General features: G+C 38.9%; 1 protein-coding gene across 1 annotated transcript in view; it reads right to left on the minus strand.

The window, feature by feature from the left end:
* Window positions 1-18,961, minus strand: part of RP1 (RP1 axonemal microtubule associated) — a 179,519-nt gene that overhangs the window by 130,315 nt on the left and 30,243 nt on the right. Inside the window, exons 7-17 of the mRNA XM_074819124.1 lie at window positions 17,806-17,957; window positions 17,134-17,212; window positions 16,216-16,291; window positions 14,589-14,665; window positions 14,465-14,496; window positions 14,195-14,324; window positions 11,348-11,451; window positions 8,215-8,388; window positions 7,361-7,573; window positions 6,106-6,283; window positions 4,287-4,418 (exon numbers count right to left, since the gene is read on the minus strand). Of these exons, the coding sequence (XP_074675225.1) occupies window positions 4,287-4,418; window positions 6,106-6,283; window positions 7,361-7,573; window positions 8,215-8,388; window positions 11,348-11,451; window positions 14,195-14,324; window positions 14,465-14,496; window positions 14,589-14,665; window positions 16,216-16,291; window positions 17,134-17,212; window positions 17,806-17,957 (1,347 nt within the window). The remainder of the gene's footprint in view (window positions 1-4,286; window positions 4,419-6,105; window positions 6,284-7,360; window positions 7,574-8,214; window positions 8,389-11,347; window positions 11,452-14,194; window positions 14,325-14,464; window positions 14,497-14,588; window positions 14,666-16,215; window positions 16,292-17,133; window positions 17,213-17,805; window positions 17,958-18,961) is intronic.

Consider the following 18,961-nt stretch of genomic DNA (forward strand, 5'->3'; position numbering starts at 1 on the left):
CATGCTGTAAATCTATGGCGACAAAAATTCATTCTGATAGGTCTGCATGAGAATGATGATGTCACAATCCTTCACACAGTTGTATAAAAATAGCTTTAATTTTTATTTACTTATCCTAAATCTAAAGCAAAACAAAAATTATCTTGTCCCAGAAGATCATATGATTAGGTCTTTTGAAATGAACCATCAGAAAAATTAATCTCTAGAGCACAAACTTGGAAATAAAGTTGATGCATTTTTATTACACCTTTTTATATCACCATTTCCAGTGTAAACCAAATGGAAATGAGATCGGATTTTATTTGTATCTTATTTTCTCTTTTAAGTAAAATATATTAAAAATTAATAGTAACTAACAGTATTCCAGGCATATAGGAAAGGAACGTGGGGGGTATAGAAGTCATTTCTCAGAGACACAATTTTTTAATACCAAACCACAAATATGTTCCCAACATCACAGACTGATCCAGGAAACTATACACCTGTCAGTCTGACCTTGGTGCCAGGGAAGGTCATGGAGCAGGTCATCTCAGGTGCCATTAAAAGTCATATAATGGACAACCAGATGATCAGGCCTAGTCAGCATGGGTTTATGAAAGGCAGGTCCTGCCTGACAAACCTGATCTCCTTCTACGACAGGGTGACCCGCTTATTAGATGAGGGAAAGGCTGTGGATGTTGTCTACCTTGACTTCAGTAAGGCCTCTGACACCATTTCCCACAGCATTCTCCTGGCAAAACTGGCTGCTCGCAGCTTGGATGGGCACACGCTTTGCTGGGTAAAAAACTGTTTGGATGGCCGGGCCCAAAGAGTTGTGGTGAATGGAGTTAAATCCAGTTGGCAACCAGTCACGAGTGGTGTCTCCCAGGGCTTGGTTTTGGGGCCACTCCTGTTTAACATCTTTATTGATGATCTAGATGAGGGGGTCGAGTGCACCCTCAGTAAGTTTGCAGATGACACCAAGTTGGGTGGGAGTGTTGATCTGCTCGAGGGTAGGGAGGCTCTGCAGAGAGATCTGGACAAGCTGGAGCGATGGGCTAAGGTCAACTGGATGAGTTTCAATAAGGCCAAATGCCGGGTGCTGCACTTGGGCCACAACAACTCCCAGCAGCGCTACAGGCTTGGGGAGGAGTGGCTGGAGAGCTGCCAGTCAGAGAGGGACCTGGGGGTGTTGATTGACAGCCGGCTGAACATGAGCCAGCAGTGTGCCCAGGTGGCCAAGAAGGCCAATGGCATCCTGGCTTGTATCAGAAATAGCGTGGCCAGCAGGGACAGGGAAGGGATCTTACCCCTGTACTCGGCACTGGTGAGGCCGCACCTCAATTACTGTGTTCAGTTTTGGGCCCCTACTACAAAAAGGACACTGAATCACTTGAGCGTGTCCAAAGAAGGACAACGAAGCTGGTGAAGGGTCTGGAGCACATGTCGTACGAGGAGCAGCTGAGGGAACTGGGGTTGTTTAGTCTGGAGAAGAGGAGGCTGAGGGGAGACCTCATCGCCCTCTACAGCTGCCTGAAAGGAGGTTGCAGAGAGATGGGGATGAGTCTCTTTAACCAAGTAACAAGTGATAGGACAAGAGGGAATGGCCTCAAATTGCGCCAGGGAAGGTTTAGACTGGATATTAGGAAGCATTTCTTTACAGAACAGGTTGTTAGGCATTGGAATGGGCTGCCCAGGGAGGTGGTGGAGTCCCCATTGCTGGAGGTGTTTAAGAGTTGCGTTGACATAGCGCTTAGGGATATGGCGTAGTTGGGAACTGTCAGTGTTAGGTCAATGGTTGGACTGGATGATCTTCAAGGTCTTTTCCAACCTTGATGATTCTGTGATTCTGTGACTGTGTCTGTGTGATGAAAGCTAATAAAATCTCTCCCTTCCTTTCACTGGCACACACAGGCATATTTTCACCACTGAAATTTAAACATGGTTTGGGAAACATAAGGAACAAGCTAAGAGGAAATCTCTAGTACCAAGTCATTTGGGAAATGCCATAAGATTCTTGCATGCTTGCTAGCTGATACATAATAGGACACAAGTCTATATTTTCAGCAAGGCTGTTGATTTTGGCTTGCTTTTCCAACTAGTAACAGAAGAGTAAAAAGGAGTTTAAAAACTCCCACAATTTTTGGTTTGAGTTTTTAGTGCTTTCTGCTTCATCTCCTTTATCCCTAGACTCTGTGGTCCTCTAACCATATATATATATTTCCCTCTGGTTTGGGCAGCACATTTGATCAGTCTTGAGTCTGTAACGTGGTGTCTTGCATGCATTTTAGCTGACTTGTCTCTGACACTCACTCTAATATCTCCATCCTGTGAACTACTACGTAGAAGCTGGGAACTAGCATCACCCTTGCACAGTGAAAGAAGTTTCTTGAGGAACAGAGAACTCACATTGCAAAATGAGAAGACCCAATTGCTGTAGCACAGTTTTCATTTTAATTAATCCTAAATCAATTATTTGTGAAAACAACCACCAAAACACAGCTACTGAGTAGCAGACACAGACATAAAAAGATGGCCTGGTCAGTCTAAGGGTTAATCTGCTCTGAGTTTAGATGCTAAGCATATTGCTGGATTGTACACTCAACACAAACATCACCCTTTTTTGAATGTTAACTGGGAGTGAAAAAAGCAAATGAGTATTTAATGAATACCAGTTTAAAAATTGTCTCAGCTCTACATGTCAAAAGTCAGTTACCTTTAAAGTATTCTGAGTGAAAATATCTTACTAAAAATTAGCATTTTCTTTGAAGGACAGAGTAACTTTGATATTTCTATTCATTTTGCATAAGCAGAGTCCACATTTATGAATGTCAGAAGTACTTCTTACAAAGCGTTATAGACTCTATGTAACCAATTTCACGGCAGATATTGCTTCTATAAAAGGATCCTTTGTATCCAACCCAAAAAAAAATCCAGCTTCTTTGAAAACAGGTTTGATGGCTTGTGTATTGTTGCCATGGGTTTCAAATACAACATATCTCACCAGTTGCTGACAACTCACAACACTGGGAAGGCTTTATGACACAATGATACAACATGAAGTCTGATAGATTAGAACTGCAAAGTGAGTGTTTTAAGCTAAGAATAGAAACAACATTGCCAGAAACAATTAACAGTAATTAATAATAATCCACACCTATGCCTTGAATTTAACCAGGATACTTTGGTTCAACTGTATTTATTTAAAATCCTTCCTGATACTTCATATTATACTCTATGAACAAGTATGCCATATTTGATGTCTTGTTCACATTGCCAGACTTTTCATGTACACTTTGAAATAGTAGTCTGAGGACCAAGCTCAAAACCAAATCAGCAACCCACCTGAATTATTTCCTTCATTAATGCCTTTGGAGCTACCTCTAGCTGACTAACCAAGTCTCCCATAGTGGAAGCTCTAATATAATCATGTCTTTAAAGCTCACTCAAGATAACAGATATTTTTCCACCATGTGAATATGCCTCAATTTGCTGTGTGGAGCTCAGTAGTTTCCATTTATCCCATCTGCTTTTCATGGTGATGTGAAAGAATTCAGGCTGTGCAGACAGGGTCCTTGGATGCATTGAAATAAAAGAGAGTCAGGAAGCAAACATGATCATCCTGACTCCTTGAGGGATGTATCATTCCCTGTCTTGTTTAGTTCCTCAGCCATACCTTCTTTGGTTACTAGGACGCTGAACACTCCTGTAAAATTTTTGAGTTGGGGAAATCATTGCCTTACACCATTTATGCAACTTCTGTAGCTAAACAAGGAAGTGGTTGTTTATTCTAGTAAAACATGTCTGGTAGACTATCACTTCAGGAGCATGACCAGAACATTGTTTATCTGTCCCTACCTGCCTAAACATAGGTATAAAGCCAGCATGCAGTGCACCAAAACCTTAGTCTTTCCCCCAGTGAATCATAAAGCAGAAAACATAGATGTGAGAAAGCATAAATGAGAAATATTCCATTACTTTCAGTGAGCTTTGGACTGTAGTATATCAGTCTCTTAATTTCCACAGAAATAGTCCTTAAGATAGGTGCTTAGTTACTTTTTTAAAAAAAAAAGTTAGTGAAATTATTCAACAGTTACATGCTTGTTGCCTTATCAATAAATGACATTCCAATACTCTTTTAAAAAACAACAACCAATAATGTGTTTTATGGTGCATGTATGCATGCATAAGTCAATAGTCTAGAAAAGTTATTCATTGTCCTTCCTGAGGTAGGTCACTGCAAAGGTGCATGGAGGGCAGACATAACACAACACTATATCACAACTAGTTTGTGAAGTGTTGCTTACTTGAGGGTGGAAGAGTTGAATGGCTTTGAGATACTGGCTTCTGGGCTTTTGCTGGTTGGAGTTGAGATTCTCTGAAGTCTTTCTTCTCTTGATTGAGTGCTGCAGATGTTCCCATAAGCTCTTCCCGGCCAACTAAACCAATGAAATGTAAATTCTGTCACTAGCTACAAATCATTTGCTTTTTCTTGCTCAGAAGCTTCCCATATGTTAAGTGACAAACACTAATAACGGATCTCACAACCATTCAACACAGTGGACACCAAAATCTTTTCTCTATGTATTGCACAGTCACTAGCTATTATTAGCTTTTATTGTTAGCAGCATGCCACAAAAAGTGGGAAAAAAAAATGGCATACCAAGAACACTCCGTTTACTATTTTGAAAATCTAAGTAACAATTTAGCATTGTTGTATGAATAAAATGACTGGTTAAAATGTAGTTTTCTCCAAGATAAGCTTCTCCACCCCCATGATATTTCCTTTCTTAAGGGTGGGAATACTGAAATGAAAACTGCTAGAGGCCATTTCTGATAATACGAAGTGGCAAACAGACAATCTTGGTTGCTCTCATAGAAGATATTAGATCCTTTTATGTTCCTTTTACTGAGTAACAAGGATTCAGGACAACTCAAGCCTGTAACAAAATAATATTTTATTTTAATGGCATCAGTAAGCCCTGCTTTGTTGAGAATTTCCAGTGAAAGCCCTGCTCTTCCAAAAAGTAACAAAGGAAAATACTTTCCTCATTTCTACAAGGACACAGTGACTGAAATATTCTTGTCACCTTGTAGCAAGTAGGGACTGAATGGTAGGGATGCCATTACCATGACTTTCATAATGCTTCTGTATGTCTCGGTCACAATATATATATAGAATAATTAATAATAAGACTGGTTGTATGCTTTGATACTTTCCCTTTGCTGGTCAAAGCATTCAAGATGACCCTGTTCTGCTTGTGTCTGGCAAAAATCTGACCAAATTCTCAATTTCAAACTGATGGCCAGTTTAGCATTTTCATGTCACGTTTAATTTCTTGATCTCTGTGACTATGTCCACCAGATAAGAATACAAGTATTGTAATTCCACTGTGTTCTGCAGCTGTAATCCAAGTCAGCTGGATATGTGTGGTAACCAATTGTTCACCAAATTAAAAACTTCTTTCTGAAGGAGAAGAGACAAGCAGACAGTCCAATGACAGTGATCCAGAGTGTGCTGAGAGTTAATTTCTGAGTCCTGGCTAGTTGACTAGAACAGGTCAGCTCCCTAGAGAAGGAGCTTTCTGACTGCAATAGCTCTCAAACCTGACTATGGAACAGAAGAATCACATAATCAATATACTAATGGGGGAAGTACAATGTATTTCGCACCATTAAAAAAGAAACTGAACACTGTCAAACAGGCCCTCGCTAAAGTCTGCTGCTTTCCCTGTAAAATCTGGAAAGACTGTGGAATAGTTGACAGCAAGACAACATCTCCCAGGCTTCCATAATCTGTGGCCAGAATGAGGAATAGACTCAGGAAGTCAACTCCATCTCTAACTTGTCACCTGTTTTGACTCTTATGCTCAAAAGTTTGTTTGTTCAATAAAAAAATAGATTTCTTCTGCATCATTTATTGTTATAAAAAGAAAGAAATGAAGACAAATTAACTAGCTACATAGGACAAATTAAGTGTGGGTACCATGAACTTTTCACCTTTAAAATTACTGAAACACAATAAAGAAAACTGTGCTAATCTACATTTTACACTTTTGCTTTGAATTTGTCATTTAGAAACACTAATCACTAACACTTACTGTAGAATATTAAGAAATTACATACATTTGACGACCTGTGGGTAGAAAAAAATGTTTCTTTCTCCAGTGTTAATGACTGGCTTAGTCTGGCCATCTGGCAGGAGACCAACATATATCCCTTTATTTCGCACTGATTCTAGACTTACAGATCCAGTTTCCAAATTCTTCTCAATTTTAAAGTGACAGTATTCATCACCTGTGCCCTAGGAAATTGAAGACAGAAATGTGAATTCAGCAATTGATTTGACGTAGCTAGGCAAGTTGGATGTTTCTTAAGGCTTAATTATTAGCAACTTTTAATAACATTTCAGTTTAACTTTAGGTTCTTCACAATGTCCTACATTATTACACACACACACATATATATACATATCTTGGCCTTGCTTATTCCTTTGTGAACAGAAAGATTGATCACATAATTTAAGTGAAAGATCACATATGAAAGTGTTCTGATTTCTGTTAGGATTTTGGCAAAGTCTAGGATACATTCAAAGGAGTTTCCCACTTAACTTACATCTTAATTATTCATTAGTGGGTTTTATCATCAGTTTATTTAGACTCAATACCACTTTAAAACCCTGAACATGTTTGTGCTCTGCCACATTCAAAGCAATTATATCACTTCATATCAGCAGACATAGGATTAGTAAACATTGAGTCTAATGAGCAAATACTAATGTCTCATTCTCTTTTTTGCTCTCAAATGTAAATCTGCAACAGTTAAACTCCTAGTAGGTGGAGAATATTATAGGTTCAAAGATCAACCATTCCCCAAGCTTAGTTTTATTACTAAATATACAGGCTACTGGTGAGGTATTTCAAGAATAAACTCTATGTGGTTGCCTGATGAGGAAAAAAAATCAGGATCTTCATTTCAGACAAAACAGAATCATTTGTAAAAGCTAGGATGTTAACATCTTCCAAACTCACACCAGTATAAGTGTGGTTGTTTAATAGAAATCAAATTAGCACAACAGAATCTTGACAGACTCATCAGCTATCTAGCAACAAATAAATTTTAACTACATCCAAATTCTCAATAGTTTACAAATATAATCACATCTTTACAATCAAGTGCCAAATAGACATGACAGCTTCTCTTGCTATATTTTTCTATCTTTCCTTAGGCAAATGAAGGAAAAGATCTGAGAAATTTTAAATCTCAACAATGTTTTATCCCATTTTTATCCAAGCAAGTAAAATAAAATTTCTCTGCTCTCACTGACAATTTACTCAAATATCTTTATCTACAGAGGGAAATACAAACAAGATCTGCTTACTGTTCCGTTGCACTGGTCATCTTTGATCTTCAGATACATTCTTGGGTTTCTCACACTTTCAAACATGCAGACTCCAGAGCCGATTTTATGCACCTTCCAGCAGGACTCCTGCTGCTGCTGACCTGCTCCGCTGCAGCTCCCATCAGGTCTGAGGCACAGAGCCTGGCAGAGACTTGTGTTGAGCAGAATGATGGCACCATGGTGAAATACACCCTTCAAACCACAGACAAGAAGTCCTTTGTGAATAGCACAGCTTTTCTCCATATTAAACTTTGACATTTATATTGTTCATACAGATTTATTTTAAGCACTTATTAATGCATTTCCATGTATAAATGGAAACTAATAAGTCCCAAGTAATTCAATTATACCTCCAGCCTTTGAATATTTGCTGCATTCTGTGCAGACACTAAGGTGGATCGTGGAAATATTTCCCTATTCTGCAGCTTTCCTGCTTTTTATTGTTCAGCAGCCCAGCGCAACATCCAGAGCACAAGGAGCATGGCAAGTTAAGGAATTTGTTCTCTTTTCAAATTAAGTAATTTCCCATGCAGCTCTCCTGTATGTACCTACCTTCCTACTTTTCAAAGGTTTACTAAGAAGTTTAGAGATGCATTTTTTTTTGTAACAGCCCACCCTTTGGCATATAACACCTGCAGTATCGGCATCGCTCATACCATGAGAGCAGTTAAACTTCTCAAGTGAAGCCTACTTGTTAAGCTGTGGTTTAGCTCCACCTGGCGGGAGAGGATCACTCCTTTAGCTTGCAATCCTCTGACATTTGAGTAGATGCAATCTGCTTTATAACAGTAAATTTTAGAAGAGTCTTCTTAATATCCCTCTGCCCACCTTACCTTGACATGCACAACAAATTCTTTGCAAAGTCCAGTGTATCCGGTTGTTTCATCAGCTACTTTGCCTTGAAGATCGAACGTAACAGTGTGACCTGGGCTTCTGGCAGACTCAAGAATGGCACAACCATTTGGTTGAAGGTGAACACGGAGCTCACAGCAAGTCTTGTCTTTGCTCTAACAAAGTCAAAGTAGGAATAATAAATTATATGAACTACTAGACATGGCAAAATCCAGAACAGAGACTATCACAAAATAGTTTCTGTGTTGTTCAAGTTTCCACTATATTACCAGTCTAGTACAAAAATGTCTTTATATTTTTAAGATTTGCAGTCCTGGTACCAAAGTCCTAAAATGTGGACTCCAGAATTTCAAAGCACAGAAATAGTTCATCTTACGATGACACAGATCTGAGGATAACATGAAAGATAGCTGGGTGCCTCAATCAGCAGGAGAGTTAGAGTCTCAGCCTAAAACATGGCAAAGAAGTTTGGAATGTAAAATTGACATAGACAGCAAATGAACTACAGCAGCTTTCTACCATTAGCTCCTCTTCGTTTGTCTCAGTGTTTGTCCTCATTTGCTTATACTGTTCTCACAGAAAAAACTGAAGGAGTCAGAAGTTTTACTTGAAAAAGTACAACAACACACTATTCGTGCTTATCTGTTCAGGCTTGCAGACTGTGCAATCCCATTGTATAAAAGAGACAATATACAAAATGCATATTTAAATATTTTATCAACCCCATCATCATTCTCATATTTAAATAAAACTAGGATTTTAATAAATGTAAAGTCATAGAGTCATTGAATGGTTTGGGTTGGAAGGGACCTTAAAGATCATCTAGTTCCAACCCCTCCCTTTCCACTAGATCAGGTTGCTCAAAGCCCCATCCAACCTGGCCTTGAACACTTCCAGGGAGGGGGCAGCCACAACCTCTCTGGGCAACCTGTGCCAGTGTCTCACCACGCTCACAGTAAAGAATTTCTTCCTTATAGCTAATCTAAATATACTTTCTTTCAGTTTGAAACCGGTACCCCATGTCCTATCACTACATTCCCTTATGAAAATTCCTTCCCCATGTTTCCTGTAGGCCCCCTTTAAGTACTGGAAGGCTGCTATAAGGTCTCCCTGGAGCCATCTCTTCTCTAAGTTGAACAACCCCAACTCTCTCAGTCTGTCCTCACAGGGGAGGTGCTCCAGCCCCCTGATTATCTTCATGGCCCTCCTCTGGGTGCACTTGAGCAGGTCCATATCCTTCTTATGTTGGGATTCCCAGAGCTGGATGCAGTACTCCAGGTGTGGTCTCAAGAGAGCAGACCTGCTGGCCTCACTTCACAGAATCACAGAATCATCAAGGTTGGAAAAGACCTTGAAGATCAGCTAGTCCAACCATTAACCTAACACTGACAGTTCCCAACTACACCATATCCCTAAGCGCTATGTCAACGCAACTCTTAAACACCTCCAGCAATGGGGACTCCACCACCTCCCTGGGCAGCCCATTCCAATGCCTAACAACCCCTTCTGGAAAGAAATGCTTCCTAATATCCAGTCTAAACCTTCCCTGGCGCAATTTGAGGCCATTCCCTCTTGTCCTATCACTTGTTACTTGGTTAAAGAGACTCATCCCCATCTCTCTGCACCCTCCTTTCAGGCAGCTGTAGAGGGCGATGAGGTCTCCCCTCAGCCTCCTCTTCTCCAGACTAAACAACCCCAGTTCCCTCAGCCGCTCCTCGTACGACATGTGCTCCAGACCCTTCACCAGCTTCGTTGCCCTTCTCTGGACACGCTCAAGTGATTCAGTGTCCTTTTTGTAGTGAGGGGCCCAAAACTGAACACAGTCATTGAGGTGCGGCCTCACCAGTGCCGAGTACAGGGGTAAGATCCCTTCCCTGTCCCTGCTGGCCACGCTATTTCTGATACAAGCCAGGATGCCATTGGCCTTCTTGGCCACCTGGGCACACTGCTGGCTCATGTTCAGCCGGCTGTCAATCAACACCCCCAGGTCCCTCTCTGACTGGCAGCTCTCCAGCCACTCCTCCCCAAGCCTGTAGCGCTGCTGGGAGTTGTTGTGGCCCAAGTGCAGCACCCGGCATTTGGCCTTATTGAAGCTCATCCAGTTGACCTTAGCCCATCGCTCCAGCTTGTCCAGATCTCTCTGCAGAGCCTCCCTACCCTCGAGCCGATCAACACTCCCACCCAACTTGGTGTCATCTGCAAACTTACTGCGGGTGTACTCGACCCCCTCATCTAGATCATCAATAAAGATGTTAAACAGGAGTGGCCCCAAAACTGAGCCCTGAGGGACACCACTCGTGACCGGCCGCCAACCGGATTTAACTCCATTCACCACAACTCTTTAGTCCTGGCCATCCAGCCAGTCTTTTACCCAGCAAAGCGTGTGCCCATCCAAGCTGCGAGCAGCCAGTTTTGCCAGGAGAATGCTGTGGGAAATGGCCTTACTGAAGTCAAGGTAGACTTTCCCTCATCCAATAAGCCAGTCACCCTGTCGTAGGAGGTGGTCAGGTTTGTCAGGTTTCTTTTGATGCAGACCAGGATACAGTTGGCTTTCTGAGCTGCGAGTGCACATTGCCAGCTCATGTCCAATTTTTCATCCACCAGTACCCCCAAGTCCTTCTTGGCAGGGCTGCTCTCAATCCCTTCATCCTCCAGCCTGTACTGATACTAGTGGTTGCCCCAACCCAGATGCAGGACCTTGTACTTGGCCTTGTTGAACCTCATGACATTCACATGGGCCCACTTCTCAAGCTTGTCCAGGTCCCTCTGGATGGCATCCCTCAGGCATGTCAACACAATATGAGGGCATTCCAGGTACCTTGGTAACATGTGGCAAGCCAATATAAATTACAGCTTGGAATGGCCAGGTATTCCTGCATCAAATCATTTAGTCTATTAAAAAATCCTACCAAAGAGTAAAAAGTAAACTGTGAGAAAACAGACAAAGCCCTATGTCTAAATTTGTCTATTCATTGGAATTTCCTGGGTTCAGTTCTGCAATTCTTAGCTCTTTATCTGACTGGAAGCAGTTATTAGAGAGATTAAAACAACATTATTTTTAATCAGACAATGAAATGTAATTATGAAGCAGAAATCAGTAACAGCTTTTCCTACCTTTCCAATTACATGGCCATTGACAACAGCAAGAGCAAGACGTGGCATCTGATGACTGCTGAATATACATATATTTCTCCCTTTGACATTTACATCAAAAAGACCTAAGAGTTAAATCAAAAAAATGTTAGAAGTATGAGAGTATGTTATTTCATATTTGTATTTAATTACAATCGATAATTTATCATTTTCAAGGGAAAAGAATTAATCAAGTGTTTAACTTAACAGTTTGACCTCTCTGATCAATGAATCCCCTCATTCGTTCAGGAATGGGCGTCTAGAGACTATTGTCTATTGTCTTGAGAAGAAAAACCCTGAGAGTTAATGATAAGGAACAAATTTCTTTTAATCAGCATATATGGTTTTTTTAAAAAAGATCCATAAAAAGAAGCTGAGGACTCCAGTGTAATGAACTGGGGTACAGTAATGAATTTATATGATAAATAACAGATCAGGTAGGGAACATAAAGCTCTCAGGTTGGAAAAGATAATTCATTTTCTCTGTATCCATATTAGAATTTGTAAATCAAATGTCGCACCATAGCTCACAGCTTCTAAAATTTTAAATCTGGCCAATTGTCCAAACAATTACCTCTTATAACTATAAAATACTGATGAAAGCTAAAGTAGTGCTATCTCTATTGTTTCCAGCAGAACACCTGATTTTTTTAAACAACTGTGCCCATTGTGCCCATCAGGATGATGCCACAAATCACAAAATACAGATGGGGCTTCTAGTCCTTGAGGCGAGATAGGGAGGACACATAACTGTCACAATGGGTCTCTGTGTACAGATAGAGATAAAGCTTCCTGAGAAATTACAAAGCGCTAGACCAAATCATCTTCTGATATAATTTGCCATCACAGCTTTGGAGGCCTTTGAATTATATTGCTTTAGATCTGCTGAAGACAAACAGTTCTACCAGTATCTGAAATGCAGAGTTTTCTATTAGGAAAGTTAGGTAGATAATTTATGTCAGAGGTTTTATTCCAAAGCACACACAAGGAAGCAGGGCCCCTAAATGAAAATTTAAACAACAGTTCCCAAGTCAGCACTTGTGGACTTCTGTTGCACATGACTATTCTAGATGTTTTGTAAATACTCCACATATAAATAAACCAAACAAATCTGAAAGAAGTTAAGGGAGAAAGATTTTGTTCTGAAGGCAGAAGAGTTGCATGATAGGTGTCTGCGTTCATTTTGTTCTTCTGTTTGTTTTGTACTCTGAACTATAAAAAAAGAATACATGGTTATTCCTGTGTCACTAACTGTTCCTCTGATATCAGGACAACCTTATCATATTATTCAGAAAAATCGAGCTCTTTTTGTTTACCAGTTTAATTCCTAAGTATTACTAAATTCTTGGGAGATTACAGATCACACTACTAATTTTTCTGATTTACAATCTAAATTAATTGACAGCCAGTTTATAACAATTTTGTTTTGATCTTTCTAATATATTTAATTGTATTTATCATCTTTAACTACTGATATTTAGTAGTTGTGCATCAGATTTGGTATTTGCACAATTATACATGTTACTTATTTAAAATTGTGGAGATAACACTCATATGAATTTTACATCTAGCATGTAAAAGTACACCAAAAAGATACAGAATGCAATAAAAATGTCACATGTTTATGCTGCAAAAATACCATTAGAAACACACTAATTTATAGAAAGGAAAGTGCATCTAGATAAAAATCAGGAAACAGCAGTGTGAACTTGAATTCTGCATGTTAGATTATGAACTCTGCAGTGTCTAAATGATCTGATTTGTCTAAATCAAACCAGATACAAGCCTTCAATCAAAGACACAGCATTAAAGAGCAACAAAGATGTGCTTACTGCATCAGTACAGATTAGAAACCAAATTTCTACAAGCAGGTAGTTTGGTCTGTCAACAAGTAATTCAGTTTGTGATCCTAAATGGATCTCCTTGGAGGAAGGATACTACCGTGCTGTGCAACTGCTTTCAGGCATTTAAGACACTTGCAAATCCTAAAGCTGTAGATAGAAGTTTTGAGTTAATCAGTGTTTGAGTCACCAAATACTTTGAACTCAAGGACCAAAACTGCTAAATAATAAGAGCTTTAGTAAAATTACTCATCTCCCATGTTATACACTGGAGTTTGCTGGTGCAGCTTTTCTAAGGTGCCTTTATAAGCTATGCTAAGGAGTATTGATTGCAGTGCTCTCCATGTAATTTTTGGGTGTCCTGAAAGATTCTGTTCTATCACTTTGAAAAAGATGTGTATAAGGTTCCTGGGAAGATGTCAGAAAGTCTGCACAGCTCCATCACTACAAAGATAACAAAAATATGTGTGTCTAATATGATACTTATTATAGTAGGATGGAAGCTGATGAAGAGGTGGAACTTGAAGAGTGCTATTAAAATCAATGAAAAGGATGGAACAAAATTAAATTTTTACATATATATATACACACACACATATACACATAAATGCTCCCTATTAATGAACTATGCCTGGAAATTTGAACTTGTTATCTTAGATGGATCTAGTTACAAAAGACTGTAACTTTCCTTGCCATAGAAGTTCCATGGGAACATTAAACTGCAGATAACAAGAAGTTTCTATTTGGTAAGTGAAAGCCAGTGACAAGATACCATATGAGATATTTTTTGTGCTTTATATGCAAATCAAGCATATAACTTCTGAGTTCTTATAACATTAATACATGTAAATATTTTAAGTACAGAAAGTGTTTATTATAATTATCTACTCCTATTCATTACAGGAATCAGTATAGGAGATCACAGCGAACTATAAAGTTCTCCTTTCTCGTATCTTTTATGCATACATGCACATGAAAAATACTTTACCATATTTGTTTTTCTTGTCACCAAGAGCATCAACACTGCTATCTGGACTGAGGCAAATGAAGCCATGGGTGAGCCTGCTGTAAAACTGAAGTGTATTGCCTTCCTGAAATTTCCACTTTTCGGCAGCCCACTAGTTTTGTAAACAACAAGCAGAAAAGACTTATGAGAAGATGATACACAGGAATTTGACATACATGAGAAAAACTGAGCTGATTTCACTCAAAGCATAATTTGAATAGTTTAAATACAAATAAAAAGGTACGTTCTTACAGTTTCCTCTCTCCTGAGTTCCAGTTCTTGCCCTGTACAGATAAAAACCATGTAATTAATTTACAGAACATCCTCATTCAGCTGCAGTGAGGTTGGGTTCTCCTCCCCACCAATTTTCACTTACTTCCTGGAAAAGTGCTGGCACCTGTCACAGTCAGTTCTCTAGCAATATTGCCATCATCCTGCCCCTGGTCTAGCCACCTAAAAAACAGAACCCATTTCAGTAATATAACCTTGACTGGCAACTTCCACAATGGCACTTGCATACTGATACTTCCTGTTCTATTTATTAAAGTCTCAAGGCTGACAAAAAACAATCAAAACATCCAGCTTTAGTGAAAAGAGATTGACTTTGGCAAAAATGGTTTTATTTGTTTGCTCTTGATGAAACTTATAAATAAATACTTTCCTGGACTGAGGTACAAGGGCCCAAGCCAATTATTACAAATCAGAGAACTCATACTGGTCCTAGATCAATAACAAAAGGTGCAGTGGTCATGTTGTTTGCTCTTCCTGTCTGCAAGAAGGCTACAGCAGGATACAAAGAGTTCCATGCCCTGAAAATCCCTATACAGGGAGGCAAATCCAACACAGGCAATAATTTTATCATGTCTGAACTATACTTTTATAATGCCATTGTACCTGCCTCACATCTACTTACATAAGTTTAAGTTCATTTGAGTCAAAAGGATTCACACACTGTGGGAGCAAGATCAGCAAGCATAGCGTTGGGCTCTAACAATAAGTAGCACATACCCTGTATTTTTCTGCCTGAAATGGATTTGAACTCTCCCTAAATTATGTATGAAGCTAGCATTATAGATCTCTTCATAGCAGTTCATCTCATCTAGAATACAGAATCAAAATTAGGTCAAGCAAAGATGAGGTGCTGTATCTGATAGGCAGAAAGTCCTTACTTGCACATAAATCAGTTTCAGTGTGCACATCGCTCACTCCGAGCTGTCTCGGGCAGTTATTTATTCACTCAGAGAAGTGAGAGGAGGAAATAGAATTGAGGTGCCACTGGCAAGCTGCAGCTAGATTCATACGTGACTGGACTTTACTATTCCTAATATTTGCACTGATCTTTATCAATTATAATTTTTTCGTAAGGTGTTGAGAATTAATCAGGCATAGATAAAATTAGAAATGAGCTATAGAACAGAAGATTCAGAGCAGCATCATCTTCAGGGGAAATGCAGGGGATGCTAGGATTGCTTAAAGTTACATTAGAGTTCAGTGACAGGCTGCAAGGCAAATGAGAAAAAGAGATGTGGTCAGATAGCTGTGTTTGTGATAGCCATTTCACAGATTTAAAGTCAGATCCTGAGCTCATTGAACCCCAAGTTAATCTCCATACTAACTTCAGTAAAGTAGGACCAGTCTGCTAGAGAGACAGAAACCCACTGTTCTGAAAAGCCTCGCACCACATGACATGGAAGAATGAATGGACCTGCTGGTGTCAGATCCAAGGTGTTGGATATGGGCAACGTGTCAAAAAAGTATGTCCTGAATAGTTCACAAGGCGCAAGAATGGAAGGTTCCCAGACAGAACTTTTTATTTCTTTTTCATTAGCTCAAATGCACCAGAGATTTGGGGCAGATACTACTCAGAGACCTGTAAAAAGGATCAGACCATTTCAGCTCACTTTTTAGGAAACACATATTTCCCTTGACAGCATATTTCAGAAGAAAAACTATGATTAATTACAAATTCATTACAAATCTAACCTAAATGAAACACCACCAACCTGTGACAAAGAAAAGTATAACCCAAATCTGTTACAGGATCCTTGATTACAACTTTGTCCAGAAACCAGCCGTTTCCTTAGAATAAATGTAAAAAAATAAAATAAAAAAAGTTAGTTCATGAGAGGAAGATTTAATGGCTTCTGACTTCCCATGGCTTTCTCTCTTCTACTGGAACTGCATAATCTGCAGCTCCACTGGCTGGAGAGAAGTCAGTACCTGCTCTAGCTACTGTAGAGCTTGCTTATGGGCCTGCTAGGCCCTCCCTGACTGTCATGGCTCTGAGTGCCGCACTTCTCCCCCATCATTTAACATAGTCATTGTATGAGACTTATTTTCTTTGTCAATCAAAATATCAACAAGACTAGATAACAGCTTATCATGGCTCAACATAAGTTGCTATGTTTTACAATATTTAGGCTTAAGAGTTTGAAAACAGGTCTTGTGACTGCAAGCAATTTGAGTTCCACCATTAATTGGGTGTCTAATGACAAGATAGTATAACCAAAATATCCAACTGCATCTTTACAATGTAACTGATAAACGCTAATCAACCTAAAATTATAATAGCCAATTTTATCTATAACACAGACTGCACAAGACATATTCAATGTCTTATCATGCAGACACTCCCCCTCTTCAGAGTTTTTCCATATGAATTAGTCAAAAATGATGGAACAGTAGCAGATGGCGTCCTTAATATAATGGTTGAGAGTATACTGAAAGTGAGCAAAATTATTTGAAATTTGTGGTGATACAAGAAGATAACTGTGTAACTTGAACAGTTTCCTTAGAAGCCTTTGTCTTTCACTTCTAAAAATTTTTCATACTTTCAGTTTAAGAAATACATATCGTATTTCAAAGAAAAGGTCAATAACTTTTCAGGCAGTATTCAGTGATTAGAGAGAGAGATTACTGACCTGATCCAAGACCATTGTGTCCTATAACAATCTTGTACAAATGTCCAAGGTGCACAGCTTCAACAGCAAAGATGTCAGTCTGTAATCAATCCACAAAAGTTCAGTAAAATCTAAAAAGCAGAGCATTCTTTAGCTGTGGAATCCCAAAGACCCATAAACCCATAGAACTCTTTTGTCAAGATCATCCTTTGAAATATCAGCTAATGATAAGGTGAGAACAAACCAAGGACACGTTTCCTGAAATAAAAGAATTAAGCAAGCCTGATTGCTTTGCTAATGGAAGAGTTCCATTAAAATGAATGGGATCAGAGTCAGAAAAAAGAAACCAGCTGAAAGCTTCATTGGCTAAACAATTACAAATTACAGCAGATTTCAACATTAGAAATGCAGATATAAAATGCAAAGTTTCATTTTCTCTTCACCTATAAATCAAACTTTTAGAAGAACTAAAAACAAAATTACACAGCTTACCTATTTTATAAATTAAAATTCTGTCTTCCAAATGCACTGGTATACCTTTAGAAAGTATTTTTGGCTTAATTATGGAATTTTGGGGAAACACTGGAATGCAGTAATTATCTCTTTTCTAATTGCACATTGCCTGGAGTAACCATACACCTGAGAGAGAAAAGCCAGTCAAACATACCAGAAAATGCCCTGTCTTTCACTTACTTGTCCTTTTAAAAATTTCTTGGGTTTCTGTGACCTGAGCAGCTGTCTTGATCCTGTATCACCTCTTTCTCCGTAAACAGAAATATAGACATCAGCCTCAGTTCCAGCATTCCACAATTCTCCCGTTGTCACATGCACTTCATAGCCAGTCACTGACAATAAGAGATGACAACCTTTCGTATCACAAACGCTATTATAGTTACAATAACATCTAGCTGTGAAAGTGCCTGTAGAGTCCAAATACATCTGTGTCAAGGACAGTTAGGGTATAAAACCTTAAAAACCTTATTCAGTATTCAGTAAAATAGCGTACAAACTTGCTCTGGTGTTACATTTATGCTTTTTATCCCAGACTGTCACTATGAGGAATGCAACCAGAACTGAACTTTAAATGCACAATGGTGTGTCTTTGTCCTGCAGCGTTACTTGAAACCATCACAAAGCTGAAAAGTAAATAACATAAATCCAAGATTAGCCTCACCATAAGTGGTGAGATCAAAACTGTAAAAAACAACAGGAGCCATTAACATTTTGAATGCACTGGTTAACCAAACAAGCAAAAACCTAGCACCAAAGTTTTCATTTTCTAGGACCTCAGAAACCTGCATTGTTTTATTATTTTACTGATTCATGCAATAAGATAGTATAAACTTCCTCTATTACATTCCATATGAAAATTCTTTGAAGACTGTAAATTTGGGAGGAAAAGATAAGGACTTAAATTCAATAAATTGGTTATTGAATAGAAATGGATAGTGCAAATAAAATTGAGTCAAAGTCCAACAAAACTAGAATAAACACTGTGATACATAAAATTATGTATCAGTAGAAAACTGTGGTCATTATAATGCAGATTTCGGAACTCGATAAAATTCAGAATTGAGATAAAAACCATGTAACTATAATCTTCAGTAGAAACATGGGGAAAGCTTATGCCAACATGCAGTAACAATATTTTGTTAGACCAAGTGAGATACAGAGAGAACAAAACGGTGAGAGAAAACCTCATTTTCTGGCACAAAAGCTCTTCTTCCAGATGTAGGTGTTCTTGTGCTTCTCTGTCTTGCAAGTAGAAAAGAGTTTCTGGACTGTTGGGTCCAGAAGATCAACATTATCATCATTCAATTATCAGTTTCCACTTAAAATATGTTATGAA

The sequence above is a fragment of the Strix aluco genome, chromosome 1, assembly GCF_031877795.1.
Source record: "Strix aluco isolate bStrAlu1 chromosome 1, bStrAlu1.hap1, whole genome shotgun sequence".
Classification (NCBI taxonomy): domain Eukaryota; kingdom Metazoa; phylum Chordata; class Aves; order Strigiformes; family Strigidae; genus Strix; species Strix aluco.